The 18,918-nt window shown below is 30.4% G+C and overlaps 1 protein-coding gene across 3 annotated transcripts; it reads right to left on the bottom strand.

The window, feature by feature from the left end:
- Positions 1-8,963: 8,963 nt before the first annotated feature.
- On the bottom strand, positions 8,964-15,748 carry LOC113858407 (histidinol-phosphate aminotransferase, chloroplastic). 3 transcript variants are annotated; one of them, XM_027491060.1, is made up of 10 exons: positions 15,688-15,748; positions 15,260-15,520; positions 14,692-14,775; positions 14,308-14,462; positions 14,111-14,208; positions 13,522-13,630; positions 12,961-13,118; positions 10,442-10,584; positions 10,035-10,175; positions 8,964-9,375 (listed from the first exon to the last, which is right to left on the bottom strand). In XM_027491060.1, exons 2-10 carry the CDS (start codon positions 15,509-15,511, stop codon positions 9,244-9,246), a joined length of 1,272 nt encoding a protein of 423 aa, XP_027346861.1. In that variant the 5' UTR covers positions 15,512-15,520; positions 15,688-15,748; the 3' UTR covers positions 8,964-9,243. The 3 variants fall into 3 exon arrangements, with proteins under 3 accessions (XP_027346861.1, XP_027346862.1, XP_027346863.1); XM_027491061.1 differs by lacking the exon at positions 15,688-15,748 and adding an exon at positions 15,612-15,675; XM_027491062.1 differs by having other exon boundaries at positions 9,169-9,375; positions 10,442-10,578.
- Positions 15,749-18,918: the final 3,170 nt, after the last annotated feature.

Below are 18,918 nucleotides of genomic sequence, written 5' to 3'. Positions count from 1 at the left end.
CGTCATATTTTGTATATAAAATGTAATAAAGTGTTATTTTTTATAAATTTTTAGTACTTTAATATTTAAAATTAGATTTAGAAATAATATTACTAAAATTATTATTACTACTTCTATTATTATTATTTTAATTTTAATAAAAAATAATTATTTATAAAAAATATTTTTTAAGAATTTAATATTTAAATAAATATACTAAAAATGTATCACAATTTTAAAAAAAATTAATGTTATTAAAATTATATTAAAAAATATGAAAATAAAAATTTTAAAAATTACTTCACTGCATGGAGTTAATATTTTATTAAATAGAAATAATATTAATGTTTAAATAATTTTTTAATTATAAAATATATATATATATATATATATATATATTTCTAAAGTATAAATATAAATATAGAGGATAAAATTATTCTTTTGACTATTAAATACAATGATAAGATTGAAGAAAAAATTATTAATATATGTAATAAAATTTTTCATCTTATAAAAATATTTTTTTATAATTATTTATTTTAATAAATAAAATATTTATTTTTTTATAAAAATAAAATGATGTTCTTAATGGTAAATATAAATTTATATAATATTAAATAAATAATTTAATTGTAAGATTTTATTTAATATTTTTTAAAAATATTTTTTTAAAATATTAATATAAGAGTAATATATATGACTAAAGTGTGAATGTGTGAGTTTTATAAATTAGATATGAGATATTTAGCTCTTAGATATAAATAGTTCTTATTATGATAGTAGTATTGTGATTTTTATATTATGAGCTCTATGTTTTAATTTAATGAAATGTTATATGCAATATGATAATTATAAATTAGAGGTTTGACATAGAATAAATCTTCTAATAAAATATGAATGATTATGAATAAAGATGATTAAAGTCAGTATATCTTCACATGTACTTTTAAAGATTAAATTTTTATTTTCTTCAATATCAAACTTTAATATTCTCTTTTTTCCTTATCTCGAAGTATTTTTCTTGATAGGGTGTCAAAATGAGCCTAGCCCAACGAGCTGGCCTATAAAATTGATAAACCAGGTTGAATGCTATGAATCCACAAACTTGCCCCATTTTAGCTCACTAAAATGTGAGCCAATAACAAGTTGGCTGTCGGGCTCAAATTTTATTCTTTAAAAATAAAAAATAATTAAATATTAATAAAATATTAAATTTTAATAATGTAAAAATATTTTTTATTTATTATTTTTTTTGGTTAATTTTTGCTGGCTAGCCCATTAATCTAATGACTCACTAATTTTTTTATCTTTTATTTTGTTTTTGGCAGGCTAGCCCATTAGCTTGCAAACCTACTCTTAAACAGGTCAAGTTAGAAAATCTAGCTCATTTTTTAAACGTAGCGGGCTTGGACCAGATTTCATTGATGTGATAGAGTTCTTCTTGAGGTTGAATGGAACAACACTCCAAGCTCAGATTCGGAAGGGATTGAGGGTTCAAGAGAGTTTTCTTTGAGGAAAGAAAGTGAGGGCAGAGATAGAAAAGTTTTCTTAGCCTTTAATGCAAATTTCGAACACTGAATTTGCTTAAATACCCTTTTTGGTTCATGAATTATTGCTCAAGCGAGATGTACTCTCGCTTGAGTGAAACATATTCCCGCATGAATGAGAACACCAAATAGAAAATTTATACATGTTTTTGATAATCTCACCTAGACAAGATATGGTCCAAAGAGCTCCCACTTTCCCTTATAGCTTCTTGCCTGAGCAAGATATCTTCTGGCCTGGGTTAGAGGATAGTTAAGGCGATATATTCATTCTCGCCTAAGTGAGACTCATCTCGTCTAAGTAAGAATGCTCTGAAATGCTTGGTTCAAAATACTCAGTCTCGCTTGAGCGAGACCTTCTACAACTTCCAAAAATTTTAAAAAAATCTTCTTATTTAGAATATGCAATAATAATAAAATAATTATTTAATAATAAAAAATGAAATTGTTACAATTTGAGACTGCATTCATCTCCTATAATTGTAAGGGTATCTCCTAACTTACTATCTTTCATGTCGAATCTATCTAAAACATTATCGATATAGTTCTCTTGTGATAACCTTAGGAAACCATGAGAATAGTCTCTTAGCATCTTGATACCTAATACAAAAAAGGCTTAACCAAGATCTTTCATTTCAAAACTCTTTGTCAAAAATTTCTTAATTTCATGCAATAAGTCTATATTGTTGCTAGCAAGCATTATATCATCGACATATAAACTTATGCTAAACATAATCATTAAATATATTTTCCTCAAAACCATACAAGGTAATAACTTGATAAAACTTGTGATACTATTGACAAGAAGCTTGTTTGAGGCCACATATGAATTTCTTTAGTTTGCATACCATAGACTTTGAGTCACTTGACACAATTTTTTAGTTGCATCATATAAATCATTTCCATTAAAAACACACATTTTTCCTATGTTCTATCTCAATCGCATTCCATTACATAACAATATAAACAAATTCCAACACAAAAAGATAGGGTAGAGTTCCCCTTACCTCAGAATGATGACCCACTACGAAATCAATGGTAAAACTACCCCTATACGGATTTTCTTCCTAAATATATGGAAGACTCTGTGAGAAACAAAGGAGAACTAAGAGAGGGTGAAAATGAAAACCTAACTCATAAAACTTACCTTCAAATGTCCAAAACACGAACATAATCTTCAATATAGGGTGCAAACGGCCTTGGAGGTAATTTAATTGGTGAAATAGGATTAAGGATTGAGAGGATCGAAGAAGAGGTGAAAGAAGAGTGGAAAAAATGCATTTTCCAAATCCTGAACCCCTCAAATAGCTTAAGAGTCGAGATATTCTCACTACAGCAAGACATTTCTCGCTACAGTAAAAATATCAAATAAAACCGCACCTTATTTCTGCTTAGTCTCACTAGCCCAAAAAATTACCCCTCTCTGTTGCCTTCTCGCTACATCGAGAACACAACAGTGGCCCCTTCATCACCTGCACCCTTATAGTTACAGCAAGAATCCTCTCGCTACAATAAGAATGCCCCTGCAGTCCAACCTTAGCCTATATTTCCAACCAATCCAGCCTAACCACAAGTCAACATTCGCATTTAAATTACAACATACATATATACCTGTACTTATTCACACCATTAATCATAAATCAAAATGCACATTCAAATAATAATACACATGCTTATATTAATAATTAAAATATTATTACAAAATTTGGGGTGTTACATTATCACTTTAGGCGCATAAAGTGAAAACTCTGGAGTGTTTTTAGCAAGAATGGAGTGCAAGTATACACTTTAAGTGTTTAAGGTGAACACTTTAGAGGTGAAAATTTAAGAAGACATTGCACGTTAACACTTTGAGTGTTCAAAGTGAACACTCTGCAGAAAAAATACAAGGAAGGTTGCGCGTTAACACTTTAAGTGCTTAGAGTTATCATGGGCAAACTTAATTCCCCATAAAGGCATGCGCGTTAACACTTTAAACACTCAAAGTTAACACGTGCACCATAAACAACTAAGCTTTACCACTTTCAGCATTCAAAGTATTCACTTCAAAGAGTTCTGACTGAAGGAAGCTTGCACGTTAACACTTTAAATATTCAAAGTGTTAACGCGTAAGACAAAGTTTTGCAAAATCACTTCAAGTGTTTACCTTAAGCGTTCAAAGTGCTCACCTCAACCCAGGAAAGTTTCAGAAGACCTTCTACGTGTATACTTTAACCATTCAAAGTGTAAACGGGTTGGAAGGGGCGAGAAAATTATAAAAAGCTAGAAACTCAGATCTTTTAAAATCTTTTCTCATTTTTTTCATTTCTACACCTTATGAGAGTTAGAGAGAGAGATTAGGGGTGACTTCCAAGTTCTAAACCTTGAGGAATCAAGCTGAGAATTGAATTTATGAAGAAATTTTGCAACTCCTCTTCTACTTTTTCTTTCTCTCTTTTTTTTAGGAACATGTTCTGATTTCTTTTTATTAAGGATTGATGGATCCGATTTTGATATTGTAAATTGAATTGAACCTAGAGGATTTTCATCAATGAAAATTAAGTTAATTTCTCATATCTGAATTGAAAGTCAAGGTTATGGATATCTCAGGGATAAGAATTTGTGATTTTGTAATCTCTTGATTTCTCATGCCTAATGCAATATTTGATTGATTTACACCTAAGGACTTAGGGTAGTTACTTGAATATTAGGATCATTGAGTCAATGAATTGAACTTTGATTAATCTAGTGAAATTGATCATCAATCAATTAAAGAACTTATAGTTTAGATCTCATTTAGTTTTGCAATTGATAAAGAGGTGAAATTATTCATAACTTCATTCACACATAATTTCATTTCTAAATTTGTAGCTCTGTTTTACTGTAATTTTCTGATTTTTACACTTTATTGCTTTTGTTCTCAAATGATTCAAAGCATCTTCAATATTCGTTTGGCTCAACTAGTTATTGTTTTGTAAAGTGGTAATTGATAGAACTAATTCCTGAGGACGATACTTAGGACTCAAACTAAATTCTAAATTTTAGTACTTGCTACAACTACCTAACACACTTGCTAGTTAGTGTTCTCTCAGCTTTGTGACATGACACTCTTTCTTCATGTGTCTTGGCTTCTTATCTCATAGAAGTAGGTAGTTTCTCTACTGTTCCTTTTATTTTATTTTATTGCTGAGAAAACCTTTATGCAATATCTTTAGTTACTTTCCTTTTCTTATTTTGAGAGCTAGAAGCCAAATGAGTATTATATTTTCTCTCTCTTTGTCATATTTCTCTTCTCATACACAATAAGATATCAACTCATTTAAGGGCCATTTGTCCTTTTAACTGTTATAGCTCACCTTAAATTGTCCAAATTGTGTAAAAAAAGAAATTAAAATCAAATACACAGATAAGTCATTAAACAACTCTAACTTTAGTGCCTTTTGAAGCAACATTAGACATTTCTATGATGTATTCCCTTATGGTTCCTTTGCCTTTGTAACTTACAGAGACAAGTTTAGACAACAAACTATTTGCTTCAACTTTCTCATTCTTGACGAAATATACTTTCACTCTCAGAAATAGAACTTTGAAATGCTTCTAGAATGGATCGCTTCATGATCATTAAACACATTCGGTGAAAGCATTCTCATTTCTTTATTTTTGCTACATTAGCATTTTCTGGAGTAGATGTGGGTTTCTCACTTCGAAGTGTAAGATCTAAATATGTACAACCTAGAATTATTTATACAATTTCATTCCAAACCTTAACACTCATCTCATTCAACATTGGAATAATGTTTAATTGAGCAGAAACATTTATAGGATTAGTAATAGACACTTGAAGAGAGAAAAATAAATTAATTACATGACAATACAAATTAATACAATTCAAGCAAACAATTGATATAATAGATCCATTACAAGATGTCGAACACAAGCATTGACTCTTAGCCTTTGCACATAGAAATCAATTTGTAAGTGGTACTCTTAATACAATGATCAAATATTGACAATAAGTTCTTTCATATAATAGCCTTATAGAAATCAATTTGTAAGTGGTACTCTCAATGCAATGATCAAATATTGACAGTAAGTTCTTTCATATAATAGCCTTTCTTTGGACCAATTATTACTCACATGAAAATAAGCTTATAATTGTCACATATTTATCATCATAGACATGTTATTCTTTGGTCAAATTGCGTCCTGCTTTGGGCTGAGCACAATTTGCATAGATAATCTCTTACTAACATCCACGTAATTTTAATCAAATCAATTTATATAACAAAGATCACTTTGGCAACATATTGTGTCAACTACATTAATGAAAATTACGAGACAAATGCAAACAAAAAGGTCTATTATATGTCAAAATCACAATCATCAGAAGCAAAGCACAACCTTGCATCTAATAAGCATGACCTTGCTTCCATTAAGCACGACCTTGCATCCTTACAATCAAGCACAATCTTGCATACAGTAAAACATAGTCATGCATTGTCACTAACAATATAATTTTTATTAACCTAGTAGAGTTCTTATGGCTCTGATGCCACGTATTGGGCATTTCTATTAATCCTAATAGAGTTCCACACAAATCAAATACTATATTATGCTAGATAACTGAGAGAAGAAAAGGTTTTAGGAATACTTGGATCCATAAAGATCTACGAGATAGATGCCATGGATATAAACCTTTAGCACAATGATGAGCAAGAACCTTTGGTGCAATAGACTTCATCAACTAAATCAATATATTCCTCTATTGAGGCATGATGTTTTCTCTTTGGATGGGAAGAGAGCAAATTGTTCTTACTTAATGGGTTGGGGACCATGATCACACTTTCTATTTTAAATCTATTAGGGTTCTTATTATTATTGTTGGCAATCTATACTAGCAAGTGCACTAGGATTGCAGCAAGTGATGAGTAAATTTAAGATCCAAATATCGTCTCCACAGGGAATTTAGGTTTCAAGTACCACTTCACAGAATTATAACCATTTGAGCCATACGAATTTTGGAATGAGATTTGTAACATATAACAGCAGCAAACTGGAACAATTAAAAGTAAAATGAACTTGCAGAAAACAAGACAATGAACACACAGTTATGTGATAACAGAGGGAGAAACCATAGCTAGGGAATTGCTTCACCAAAACTCCAATGTTTAATCAATAAAGTTCTGAATTAACAAGCAATTGGAAAGAATGACAATCAGTTTCACTTTATACTATTCAGAGGTTAATTCCTTAACTCAGTGAACCTAACATTCAATTAAACCATTCTAATTCCTTAGATCTCAATGTTGCTTTAAGTGTAAGAAACCAAAAGATTGCAAGATCAAAGTTCCTTATTCCTAAGAAAACTAAAATCTCGGTGATTGGTTCAGATCTGAAGAACAAATTCAATTTCCATTGACAAAGGTTCTTCTGGATTTAGTTAATCAAATTTTCATTCAATTCACACGTGAAGTTCAGAATCAATCACTCAATCTATTCCAAAGCTTGAAATTCAGATCCAAATCAATTCAACATGTTCATTTCAGATCTACAATCCCTAACTATGAACGAATTACACAGCCATGGTAGCAGAAGAAGAAAAAGAAAGAGAAGAAGAAAAGAAGAAACTCAGAAACGCCATGGAAGCTTGCTCCACTCCAATTCCTCTTTGTGAAGCTCCAAGATCTGAATCCCCACACCTCTCTCTCACTTCCTCTAACCAGGAACTAACTAAAAAAACTGAAAAATGAACCGAATCCCTGTTTTCGCGCTTCAATCATGTATATATAGAAACCCCAGTTATGCGTGTTGTCACTTTTCTTCACAAGAGTAACCACGCAGAAGCTTTATGTAGTGCGCGTGTTCACTTTCAAGAGCAAGAGTAACCACGCGCAACTTGCAGAGTTGAAGGCTTCTCTGGAACATTCACTTTTATTCAGAATAGTGGCAACGCAGGAGGTCAAGGGCTGCGCGTGATCACTTTCGTGAGTAATAGTAACCACGCGCAAGCTGTCCTGATACAAGTGCCTCTGGAACGCTCACTTTCGCTGGCGAAAGTGACAACGCGCAGCTCCTCAGGAATAGAGTCTTCTCTGGAACGTTCACTTTCGCTGGCGAAAGTGATAACGCACACTGGCAACGCTCACTCTTGTAAATAAAAGTGATTACGCAAGGCTCTTCTTCTCCTTTAGGCTCTGGAATGATCACTTTCACTAACAATAGTGATCACGCCCAGACTGCAACCCATAATTCTTGTATTTTGGAGTCCAACATTGCCATTCTTCCTCTTCCTTCCCATTGATTCTCCATTTCCATGACTTTTGCTCAGCTTATTCCTTCAAAACAAGATAAATTCCTTAAGAACTAAGCATAAATTCTACAAATGCGAAAATAACTACAAATTAAAATAAAACTTTCAATCATTCTCTTTTTCTGAGTTTTTCTGCTCTCTTCATATATTTTCCTTATTAAATGAGTTAGAATTATGCTAAAATATCAGTAAAAATATGGATTCATCAATTATCTTTTAATGGGCCTAAATTCGGTTTTCACTTATTAAATCCATATTACCTTTTATTAGTATTCTAAAGGACTTACTAAAATTAGATAACTTAGACTAAGTCCATATAAATGTAAATAACTCATCTAAATGTTATAAATAATATGTAGTCCACCTTATATTATTAAAAGTATAAAATTTCTAACACTTAGTTGTTAAGAATTCATAAACTCAACAAAACTCAAATAAGTGAGAAAAAGAGGGGATAAACAATTTTTTTTTCAAAGCAAGTAAAGAAAAAGTCCATAAAAAAATAGTTATAGAATACTCAAAGTAAATAAATCAAACAAATCATTTAAGTTTAATTTAGAAGATTCCTTAGATGAATTATCCCTAATTATCAAATAATTGAGAACTCTAGTGAAGAAAAAAGTAAAAAAAATTCCCTCATAAAATATGCATGGATAATATTTTTAAAAATTAAATTTAAAAAGGCAAACTAAAAATGTACAAAAAGAATTATAAAAGATTGAGCTTTTATTTAAACAAATTTTCATTGAAAATTATTAATAAATTTTCTTAAAATGTTAGATTTATCAGTCAAACTATTGAATTATCTTTTATCATCTTGTATGTTTTCTGAAAATTTAGATAATTTGGACATTTGTAGATAAATTTTTAAATTGACAGTTGAATTTTTTTCAATTTATCTAAAATGCTTTGTTGTCTATGGACGTTTATATATTGGATAAACTCGATGAATCCAACCAACTTATTCATGTTTTCAAATAAAAATAATTTTAAAAACACTAAACCAATTACTTCACGTTAAGTATGAGCTTGTTAGCTCCTCCTTCTCCACCTCCTCCTTGTTCTTGCATCATAAATAATTTAATTATTATCATATACCTCAACTCGACTTGTGAATAATTGCCTTGATTCTAATAACATTTTCTTTTTACATGATGAAAAAAACTTGTATGATTTGAGATTATTCTTTTACTCTACATATAAGCCCTCTCTAACACTAATGTCTATTCTCAATAACTAATCATCTCTTGGCATAAATGAAATTGAGGAATTGAGGAAACATGATATTGATGATGGTCCATTTCAAGCCAACAATATATATATCACTTCAGCTACGTTCACCTTCCCTCCTTAGGTAAGATTAGGTAATAGAAGTTCAGCAGTTACATTTCCTCATTACGTGTTTTAATATATTGGATTCAAATTTTCCACCTACGACAATCTCTTGAGACACTTGATAAGTGCATCTGTGTGTTCAGGCTTCCCAACAGATACACGAACGTACCCTTTCAGCTCTTTATTGTTGTAATGACGAATCATCACACCCATTTGTGCTAAGTCCTCCTGTATACATAAAACCAATGTATCAAGTTGGCAACAAAGAACTAGGAAATCACAGACACAACTTTGGTTCACTGCTTTGATAGAAAGTTGAAATACAAGGTTCTATAGAATTTTTTACAAGCAACACATTCTGACACACTCTTTCATTCTCTATGCATGCGATGTGACAAAGTGTTATCATGACTCATGATCACATGAAAAATTGGGTCAAGCAAACCCTTTCCTCGAACTACACTCTCAATGTATGAAATGGAGAGCAAAAAGATAAAATGCCCAAGAATATTTTTAGTTTCTATGGCAGTGCTAGTGCTAACTGATAATCTGATGCACTGTATCCAAGCATATTTCTAAAACCAACTTTTCTATAGCCGCTTCTCACGACAGAATTAAACGAACACAAGTATGGTAATAACATAGCGCAAGTAAATAACTATTTTCCTCAACACGATGACCACTTTTTCTAATGTGCTTAATTATCATTAGGATACCAGCTACTCAAATGAAAATTTAGGGGGACAGGAAAGATGTCTGTCAACTCAAATACCAAACTGGAAGAGTGTCAAATTGGCAAAAAACAATAACTATCCCAAACATTAATAAGAAAATAAAGAGTAAAGAAATAAAGAAAAAGCTGATGTGAATAAGATATGGAAAGGAACCTTTAGCTTCTTTGCATCCACTCCAGAGGTAACCTCACAAAGAATGAAATTAGAATGGCTTGGAAATGGCCGGAGGAATGGAAATTCCTTCAAAAGGTCATAAAGCCTCCCTCTTTCTTTCAGCAGAGCATTTTTAACATTCTGTATGTTAAGACTGACATTAGATCTCGCTAGTGTTGAGAATAATGGCATGTGACGAATGTATAAAACATGTAATGGTACTTCAGTATTTTGTGTTTCCTATAATTATTCCCTGTACATGTATGTATGTCACAGTGCTAGACACAATTGTGTTATGAACTATTGATCTCTTTCATATAACAACTTTCAATAATCATAATGTATTAGTGGATAACCAATTAACATACATATGTTATATCATATATGTAAAAATACAAAAGTAAAACCTCTAGGTAGATAGGATTTTGCAATGCTGCACATGCAGAAACTTCAGCAGCAACAGATACATTATATGGTTGCTTCGCTCTCCAAAGATATTCAATTATACTCGAAGGAAAAGCTCCATATCCCACACGAAGTCCAGCTAAACCTGAGACAGTAGTCCATTTGAAAATTAAGAATTTAACGGTTCACATTAGGTCAAGGAACTCCAACCCAAGTTATAAGCAGCTAACCACATGATATGATGAATCAGTAATAGGATTTCATACATAATAATTCAACAAATATATGAAACAGCATGATCTAATCCACAAATTGAAATTTTTTTAAATAGATAATTCAATTTTGTAGAGAGAATCTTGTTATTATGTAACTTGTGTAAATAGCAAAAGAATGCAATTACGGATAGTATGATTAGGTAACTGATATCAACTGTATTTAACTAAATTACAAATAAGAGCCTCCGCTATATAGTCAACACACACAGATTCATTTACATGTTCTCTCGTTCTTTTTTATCTAAATAGGCCTAATGAGAGGCAAACATAATCCATGAATACCTTGCGAGTCCACTGCCCATTGGTGCAAATTATTCTAAAAACCGTGTTTCATCTCTTCTTTCCAGTCTCTCACTATTCTTGGTTGTATTCCTATTTTTGGACCCTATTTTCCTACTCTTTCCCAAGTTTTGTCACTATGCAAGTGCATTGTTCATTGCAGCACTGTTCATGGCATTCATTGCAGTACTATACATTGTGTCTCCTGGCAAGTCTTTGGCAGATCTGTCCATCCCATTCTGTCCTTGGTTCATTGGTTTCTAGACTTGTTTCTCTCTCCTGCAAGCTGATCCATGCCTAGTTCTAGCTTCAATGGCCGCCTTAAGGCCAAGCATACAATTTTTTTTCAACTATATCAATGCTCCATTGTCTTTTGACAAATTGGATGACTTCAACTATGATGATACCTTAAATTAGTTATATAAATAATAAGCTTGTTGCACATACTTTATATACTTTAGTTTGAGGGAGTGTTGAGAATCTTGTAATTAAATAACATAAGTAAATAGGGAAATATTGTGATTAACCTACATTCTGATCTAATCCCTAGTAAATAAAACTTACAACAGCATCTGAACTTATTAGTCATCAAACACAAGGTTTAGTTTATTATTATTATACATTCATAAATGCTAGTGTTCAGCTTAGAATTGAATTATTCAATCCCATTACACTAAACTTTGGGAGATGCTTGATCAAGTAGCTACTCCTTATCAATCTCACCATGTAGGTTCATTGACCCAATATTCTCAAATAGTATGATTCAAGATTTAAGTCTCGTGCTGTGTGCAAATTGATAAAATTAATTTTTTTAATAATAGTTCATAATAGAATTGTTATGAAAAAAAATTTAATCATAATTATTTTAAAATATCTTAAACTAATATATTGTTAATTTAATTAAATTGTATTAATAATGTAAATATCTTTTACTATTAATACAATTTATTAGTTTTTGACCGAGTTCAATGGCGTTGTGTGCTCCATGTAACAAATCTCACCTAGTAAGATAAGATTTGGTTATTGTTGTTGTTATTGTTTTATTAATATGTAAATATTTTTATATTGTCATTTAATCACATATTACTATATCAGAAAAAATTATTAATTTTTGTACTTATTTTAAAAGTCGTATCTATCTTGTATTTTAATTGGTTGATAGTATAAAAAATTCATATTGATAATACATTAAAAAACTCACAAATTATACATTAATTATAAATGAAATGAAATAGATTTAAAGCGATTAACGGACTATCTTCTCTCTTGCATAAAAAAATAAAATTAAATTATTGAATAAAAAAAAAGCATTAAGAGATAGATATTTTGTTCATAAATAAATTAATTATAATATAATTTAATTTACTTTTTTCACACAAAATATAAATTTTATCATAAATTATAATATTTTAAATACATATCTTATAATATTATTGTATTGTATTTTGATTACCGGCACATGTATGTATATATAGAATAGTTGAAGAGAGAGAAGTATGAGAATGAGGATAAAATTGTGATCAAAATTTTGAATTAATTTTATAATTTGAAAGTTTTATTTAAATCAGCAATTGAATCAAAATGGGGTTACATGCCAATCATTTTTCAGTTCACTAGTAGTCCCTCACCATCCCTAGTAATCCTAGTAAATAAAACCTTCACTCAAGCATTCAATTTAAGTCAAGATTAATCTAAACTAAATAGATTGAGAAGGGATTATATAGTGCATACCATAAAATAAAATTCAATACAATAATCTCAAATGCTCAACTAAAATGCCTGTATATGGCTGAAATAGAGATTTTTGAAAAAAATAATTTCACTAGAGTTTGGTCAAATATTATAAGGAAATTCTCACAAAAAGGAAACAAAAAACAAATACTATTATGACAAGGGAACAAGACAAGCTCTCAGTTAATCTTCAAGGTTTACTAGAGTAACAGGGAAAAAGAAAAGTATAAGCATACCAGCTCTTTTGCTAAATGTTCGAAGAACAATCAAATTCTCGTGTTTCTTCACCCAGCTCATCCTTGATTCAATTGCTGAAAACTCAATGTATGCTTCATCCAGCACCACCAGTATGGGAAGCTCAAGTATCTTTAAGAGAACTTCATCATCAATTACGCTGCCATAAAATCATTTGATCAAAAGTTAACAGAAGGGAAACTCAAATTTCTACCAAATTTATGATATAACAACAGCCACCAGTCATATTAATCCTGACATGTTAATACAATATACAGGAATACTGCCTTCATTGCAGTACAATTTCAGAGAGGAAACTAACTTTGCATTCTATAATACTAGGGAACCATTAGCTTCATGCACAAGTCACATAAATCTGTAACAATATTCTAACTGCACAAAAGCACAATTAAAATTGGAAATGGAAGAGTTCACAAGGAACTCCCGTTTTAAAGGGAAAGATATGAGGAACATATTAGTGGAAAGAAAACACTAGTACTAAATTCAGGCCCCTAATGTTCTAACTATTCACTCCAGAGTAAGAAAGGACACTTGACAGTTACCTCCCATCTGGATTATTTGGAGATGTCAAAAATATGCATTTAGGCTTCTCTTGTTTAACAACCTCTGCAATTTGTTCCACATTCAAGCTGAAGTCTGGCCTCCTTGGAACTACAGTTTACATAATGCAGATAGTTATGCACATCTGACAAGGCATAGTAAGAAAATCCCAAAACACAGTAAGAAACCCAAAGACTGCAGAGATGACAAAAAGAACCATAAAAAATTAAAAGGATGAACCAGTCAAAAAACCCATGATCATTTTAGTAGACAAGTCTAACAAAACAACAACGTATCTATAATCATGAGATATGAGCCACAATACACAGTGGTAAAAGTTATTTCGTTTAGAGCCTTTTGTTTTCCATTTGACAAGTATAAAAGGGATTCACATCATCATGATAACAATTTTCATCTGATCTGAAAAGTCAGGAGAGCTAAAGTCTATAATGACAATCACAAGAAACGACTTTACTATCAAGGTTAGATCAGTTTAACAATGCCTGTTTCTCATCTGACAAATATAAAAAAGATCAAAATATTTTAAAAACAATAAATTTAAAAGCTATCTTTAGCTAACGTTATTCTCACCTTTGATGACAAGTGCTCCATTAACTGCAGCATCAAATTCATACATTGTGAAGGTTGGAGGGCAGTCCACAATCTTGTCTCCAGGATCAAGCACACAACTGCAGAATATAAAGAATGGGTGATTGTCATAGCTATGATGCAAAACTAACATAAAAAGAATGAGCCTTATCTAAAACAGAAAAGGTGTTGATTCTAACCGCATGATCAAATCAATAAGCTCATCTGCACCACATCCAGCAAGAATATATTCAGCTTCAAGGCCTGAATCTTGGGCAAGAGCTGCACGCAATCTGCGGCTCTCTGGATCAGGATAGACATATGGGAATTGTATTGATCCTAGGGCTTCCATGACCTGTAATACCAACGATTGTCAACTCATGAGTAGTAAAAGGTCTAAACACTCAGTATGATCTTGGCACACACTTGAACATAGCTTTATAAGATTTGAAAAATTAAAAACTGAAAGATAATACTACAATCTCCACATCAATGTTTCACAATATATTACCAGATAATATTTTTTTGTTTTCACTCAAGAGGATGTAAAAATATGAACAGCAATAAAAAGAATCAGAACTTGCCTCTGGAGGGGGACCATAAGGATTTTCATTCGCATCCAACTTGACAATATCCTCAGGCTTACGTCCAAGACGAGCTGATAAAACCTGCAGCAGAAAGCCTCTTCTTTTGTAACTAAAATTGCATTCCAGTGGCACAATTTCCCCCCCACAACAATAACCACAGAAAGTTCAGGGGCCAGGCTCTACGGAAAATGTTATAAAAGTTAATGTCTAATGCCAAAGTCCCTGCCTCATGATGATATGCAGAGAGACAAAACTAAGTTTAAAAGCTTGTAATATGTTTGCAGTGTGCATGCAAGTGACCAACCAATCACACAGAAAATAAACACAATTTTAAAAAGAATAAGAATAAACCAAGATCCAACAAAGCCAAGAGGTTAACTGAAGAAACAAATATCAGTTTTCAACTTTAAAGTAACAATTGCAGAAGCATCCTTTAAAGAGGCAACAGTAGATGTGGAACACAAGACAAAATTCATAACACTAATACTTCAGGAAAAGTAAGCATAGTTGGAACAGTCCCAAGAACCGAACAAAATCAATAAGAGTTGACTTTGATGACACAAACCTCAAAAGGCAAAATGGGCTGATAAGGTGACAACTTCCTTAGATGGTCTCTGATGAAGGAGTCACCTGTGACATGCAGAGGACCATTGTTGACTTGCTCTACAGGAATTGTAGAAGCCATTGCCACACACCCCGTCTGATTCCCCTCAAATGAACAAAAGGATCTTTGTGTCAACCCCAATTGCTGCCTCAGATTGAAGTTGGACTTAACCAAACACAAACCAGCAGAATTGTAAAAATCAATGACACCCATTAAGAAGACCTGCATAAAATTAAAATTTAGAGAGAAAATTAAAATGAATGTATTCAAAGTGACCCAATTAGAATAGCATTTCAGACAAAGAAGAAACAACAGAACGTGAATGTCCCAGAACAAAGGGAAGAAGAATAGCGAGGTACGAGGTTAAAGGAATGCGAGGTTGTGTGTACCCTGCACTGAAAGGAAATGGGAAAGGTTGTTGGAGCCGCAACAATTTGGAATCAAAACTGAAATTTTATTTAAAAATAAAATAAAATCATGAAGCCATAACCCTACAGATAAACAGTGCAGAAAGAAAGACAAATAAAAATAATATATAATACACACAAATAAAATAGAGAGAAAGCGAGGGAAAGGAAAAAAAAAAAAAAAGAAGCTTTTTATTTAATATTTGTCCAGGTAAACAATGGACTACATACCGTTTAAGGTGAATTGGTGGAATAACGAGTAAGCTGCCAAAAACCAAAAATAAAAAATAAAAAAAATTAATAAATTAATGGTAAGTTCATTTTAATAAAAATATTACAAAAATTAATAAAAAATTATTTAAAAAATATTTTTATATTAATAAAAATTAATATTAAATAATTATTTTTTAATTTTTAAAAATTAAAAATAAACTTGTAAGTCAATCTACCTTGACTTGTCATTAGTTAGCATTTTGGTGAAAAAATACGGTAAACTTGGGAATTAAAAGTATTCGGTTCGAATTACTATGTTTAATAGGTTAAGTAAGTTAATTTATTGGGTCAAGTCTAATTTAAAACTATTAAACTTTTTTTTTATTAAATGATGAGCTAAAATAATGAAAATTTAATGTATCACTATCAAGTTATTTTATTATTTAAAAAATATTTATATACCAGTCTTTAAATATATTTTAAATATTTACAAATAAGTATATTAACATAATTGTCCTATATTACCAAGAAGCATAAACTCCCTTTTATTTCCAATCCACAAGTTTAATAATGTCACACCAAACTCAAAGTCCTCAAGCTTTGAAAGAATCACTTCCTTTTTTTACTATACCTCAAAATGTGTCAAGCTTTACCTCCACATCCACACTCCCAACACTAAATAGGTCTTGTCTAATAGACATATGTTTGACAAAATTCTTCAAATAAAATGATAATGAAGAAGATGAAAACAATAATAGTGAGGGCAATTGGACTCTTAAGGTTGGTTTTAAGGTTTGTGACAACCTTATTCTTCTTTATTTAGAGTAAATAATAGTTTGCAATAAAATTGAAAATGAATTGAGATTTTTTCTTGTTATTTATAGCCTTATGATTGAATACTATTATTCATTTTATGAAAACTCGTAGATATTAAAGTTTCAAAGTAAATATTTTTAAAATTATAAATTTATAAATAGAGTAAAATTAAAATTTTAATCTTAAAAATTTATTTAATCCATAATATATATATATATATATATATATATATATATATATAAGTTTGGAAATATTTGACAATGCCTTTCCTTTCAGTAGAGTACATTTTCTATCTAAATGAATGTAAGTTACAATTAAAATAGCAAACTATTAATAGTACAAATATACTCTAAATTACCTTTTACAATAAAATATCAAAGTATTATAATTATAAAAAATAGACATAAAAATTACATAACTCTATCAATTTAAACTAAAAGCTTATTAAAATATTACAATTTTAAATAATTTAAATTCTACAGAGTAGTCTTTCTTCCCAATATCATTGGGCTATGATACTTAGAATGGACTAATCTTCCTTTTATCATCTTCAATTTTGTCTCCTGAAATAATTAGTAAGAGTGAATATTTTTCACTCTACTAAATCTCTTATTTGACAAAATAATTTACATGAAATTGAAAATATTATCTAACATATTTCAATATATATATATATATATATGTGTGTGTGTGTGTGTGTGTGTATGTGTGTGTATATTGGTTAATAATAACACACATAACATACAACGATTGTCGTGGCAGAGTACATATACCAAGTCAATTACATTTATAAAATTTATAACATACATTTCTACACTGATCTATGTGTCATAATACATGTATTATATCACACAATCAATATATCACAATACATGTATCTTAATCACACTAGTTGATGTATCACAACACATATATCATAACAACACCAATCAATATGTTATAATTTATATATTATAATCACACAATTTCTATGCTACTTCACATTCATCATACTTTCATAATCATTGCCTTTAGGATCACTTGAAGACTTCATAGCATAGATAGTTGTTAGTTAGCCGCTGCACACGAATACAACGTGTGCTAACCCAACCACTTTTAGCAAAAGTGTGGTTATGAGTTTAGGTCAGAAAATGAGTGTAAGGTCTGTGGTATCTTTTCACTCTATTTTCATTAATTATGCAATTTATAAAAAAACATCCACCACTCTCATTTCTCTCAGATTTCCAGAACTGTCTCTGTCTTCCACACTCTCAGTGTATTTTTGTGACTATCTATACATATTTTCAACATTTCTCATATAATTCTCTTTTATTTTCATATACTTTTCACATATTAACATGTCATAATAAGTGAGTTATAATAATATAAATCAATGCGTTATAATACATGTATTATAAGTACACCATTCGATGTATCACAATACTTGTATCATAATCACATCTATCAATTTGTTGTGACTTATGTATTATAATCACACATCTCACAATTTCACAATCATGTCGTATTATTCACTTGTTCTTCATTCAAGAACGGTCAAACACTTTTATTAATAACATAAATCTACTAATTTCAACATACATCAGTCATCAAACAAGCATTCATATTTATTGTACTATATCAATCTAACATAGAAAATCATCAAATAATTTTACACCACACAAATTAATACAATGTGTCGAAAGTCGAACACCTTTGGACTTATCCCAGGCATACAATTTAATATACGCACTTTCTCGATATTACTAAAATTGTCTATCCTAAAGTTTAGTATCTTCTAATACATATATCATGCAGAATAATAATTCAATATTATTTGCACATACCTAAATAATAGTAAAATCTTAAAACTCCTCAAAAACTTAGTTACTCATAATTTTTACTATTTATATAATTTCTGAAATAAGTTATCGATTTCTCATGTCCAAATTCCATTCTTAATGCTATAATCTTGAGAATCATTAGGGTTCTATTACTCAAAATAAGAGTACTGGAGTTAGGATTCAAAATGGGATTCTCTCTCTAAAATCCCTTTTTAACACTATAATTTCAAGAAAAGCTTATAACTTTTCTATTTCGAAACAAGTAGTTTGAGTTTTCTAAGTTAAATTACATAAATAAAACTTAGAGTTCGAGATCAACTCTCTTTATTTAAAAATAAGTCTCTGAGACTACGTTTTTTGTGAG

Source organism: Abrus precatorius, unplaced genomic scaffold (genome assembly GCF_003935025.1).
Source record: "Abrus precatorius isolate BTA unplaced genomic scaffold, Abrus_2018 Scaffold2, whole genome shotgun sequence".
Lineage (NCBI taxonomy): Eukaryota > Viridiplantae > Streptophyta > Magnoliopsida > Fabales > Fabaceae > Abrus > Abrus precatorius.
Note: the sequence above shows the minus strand (reverse complement) of the source record. Positions and strands in the feature narration are given on the sequence as shown.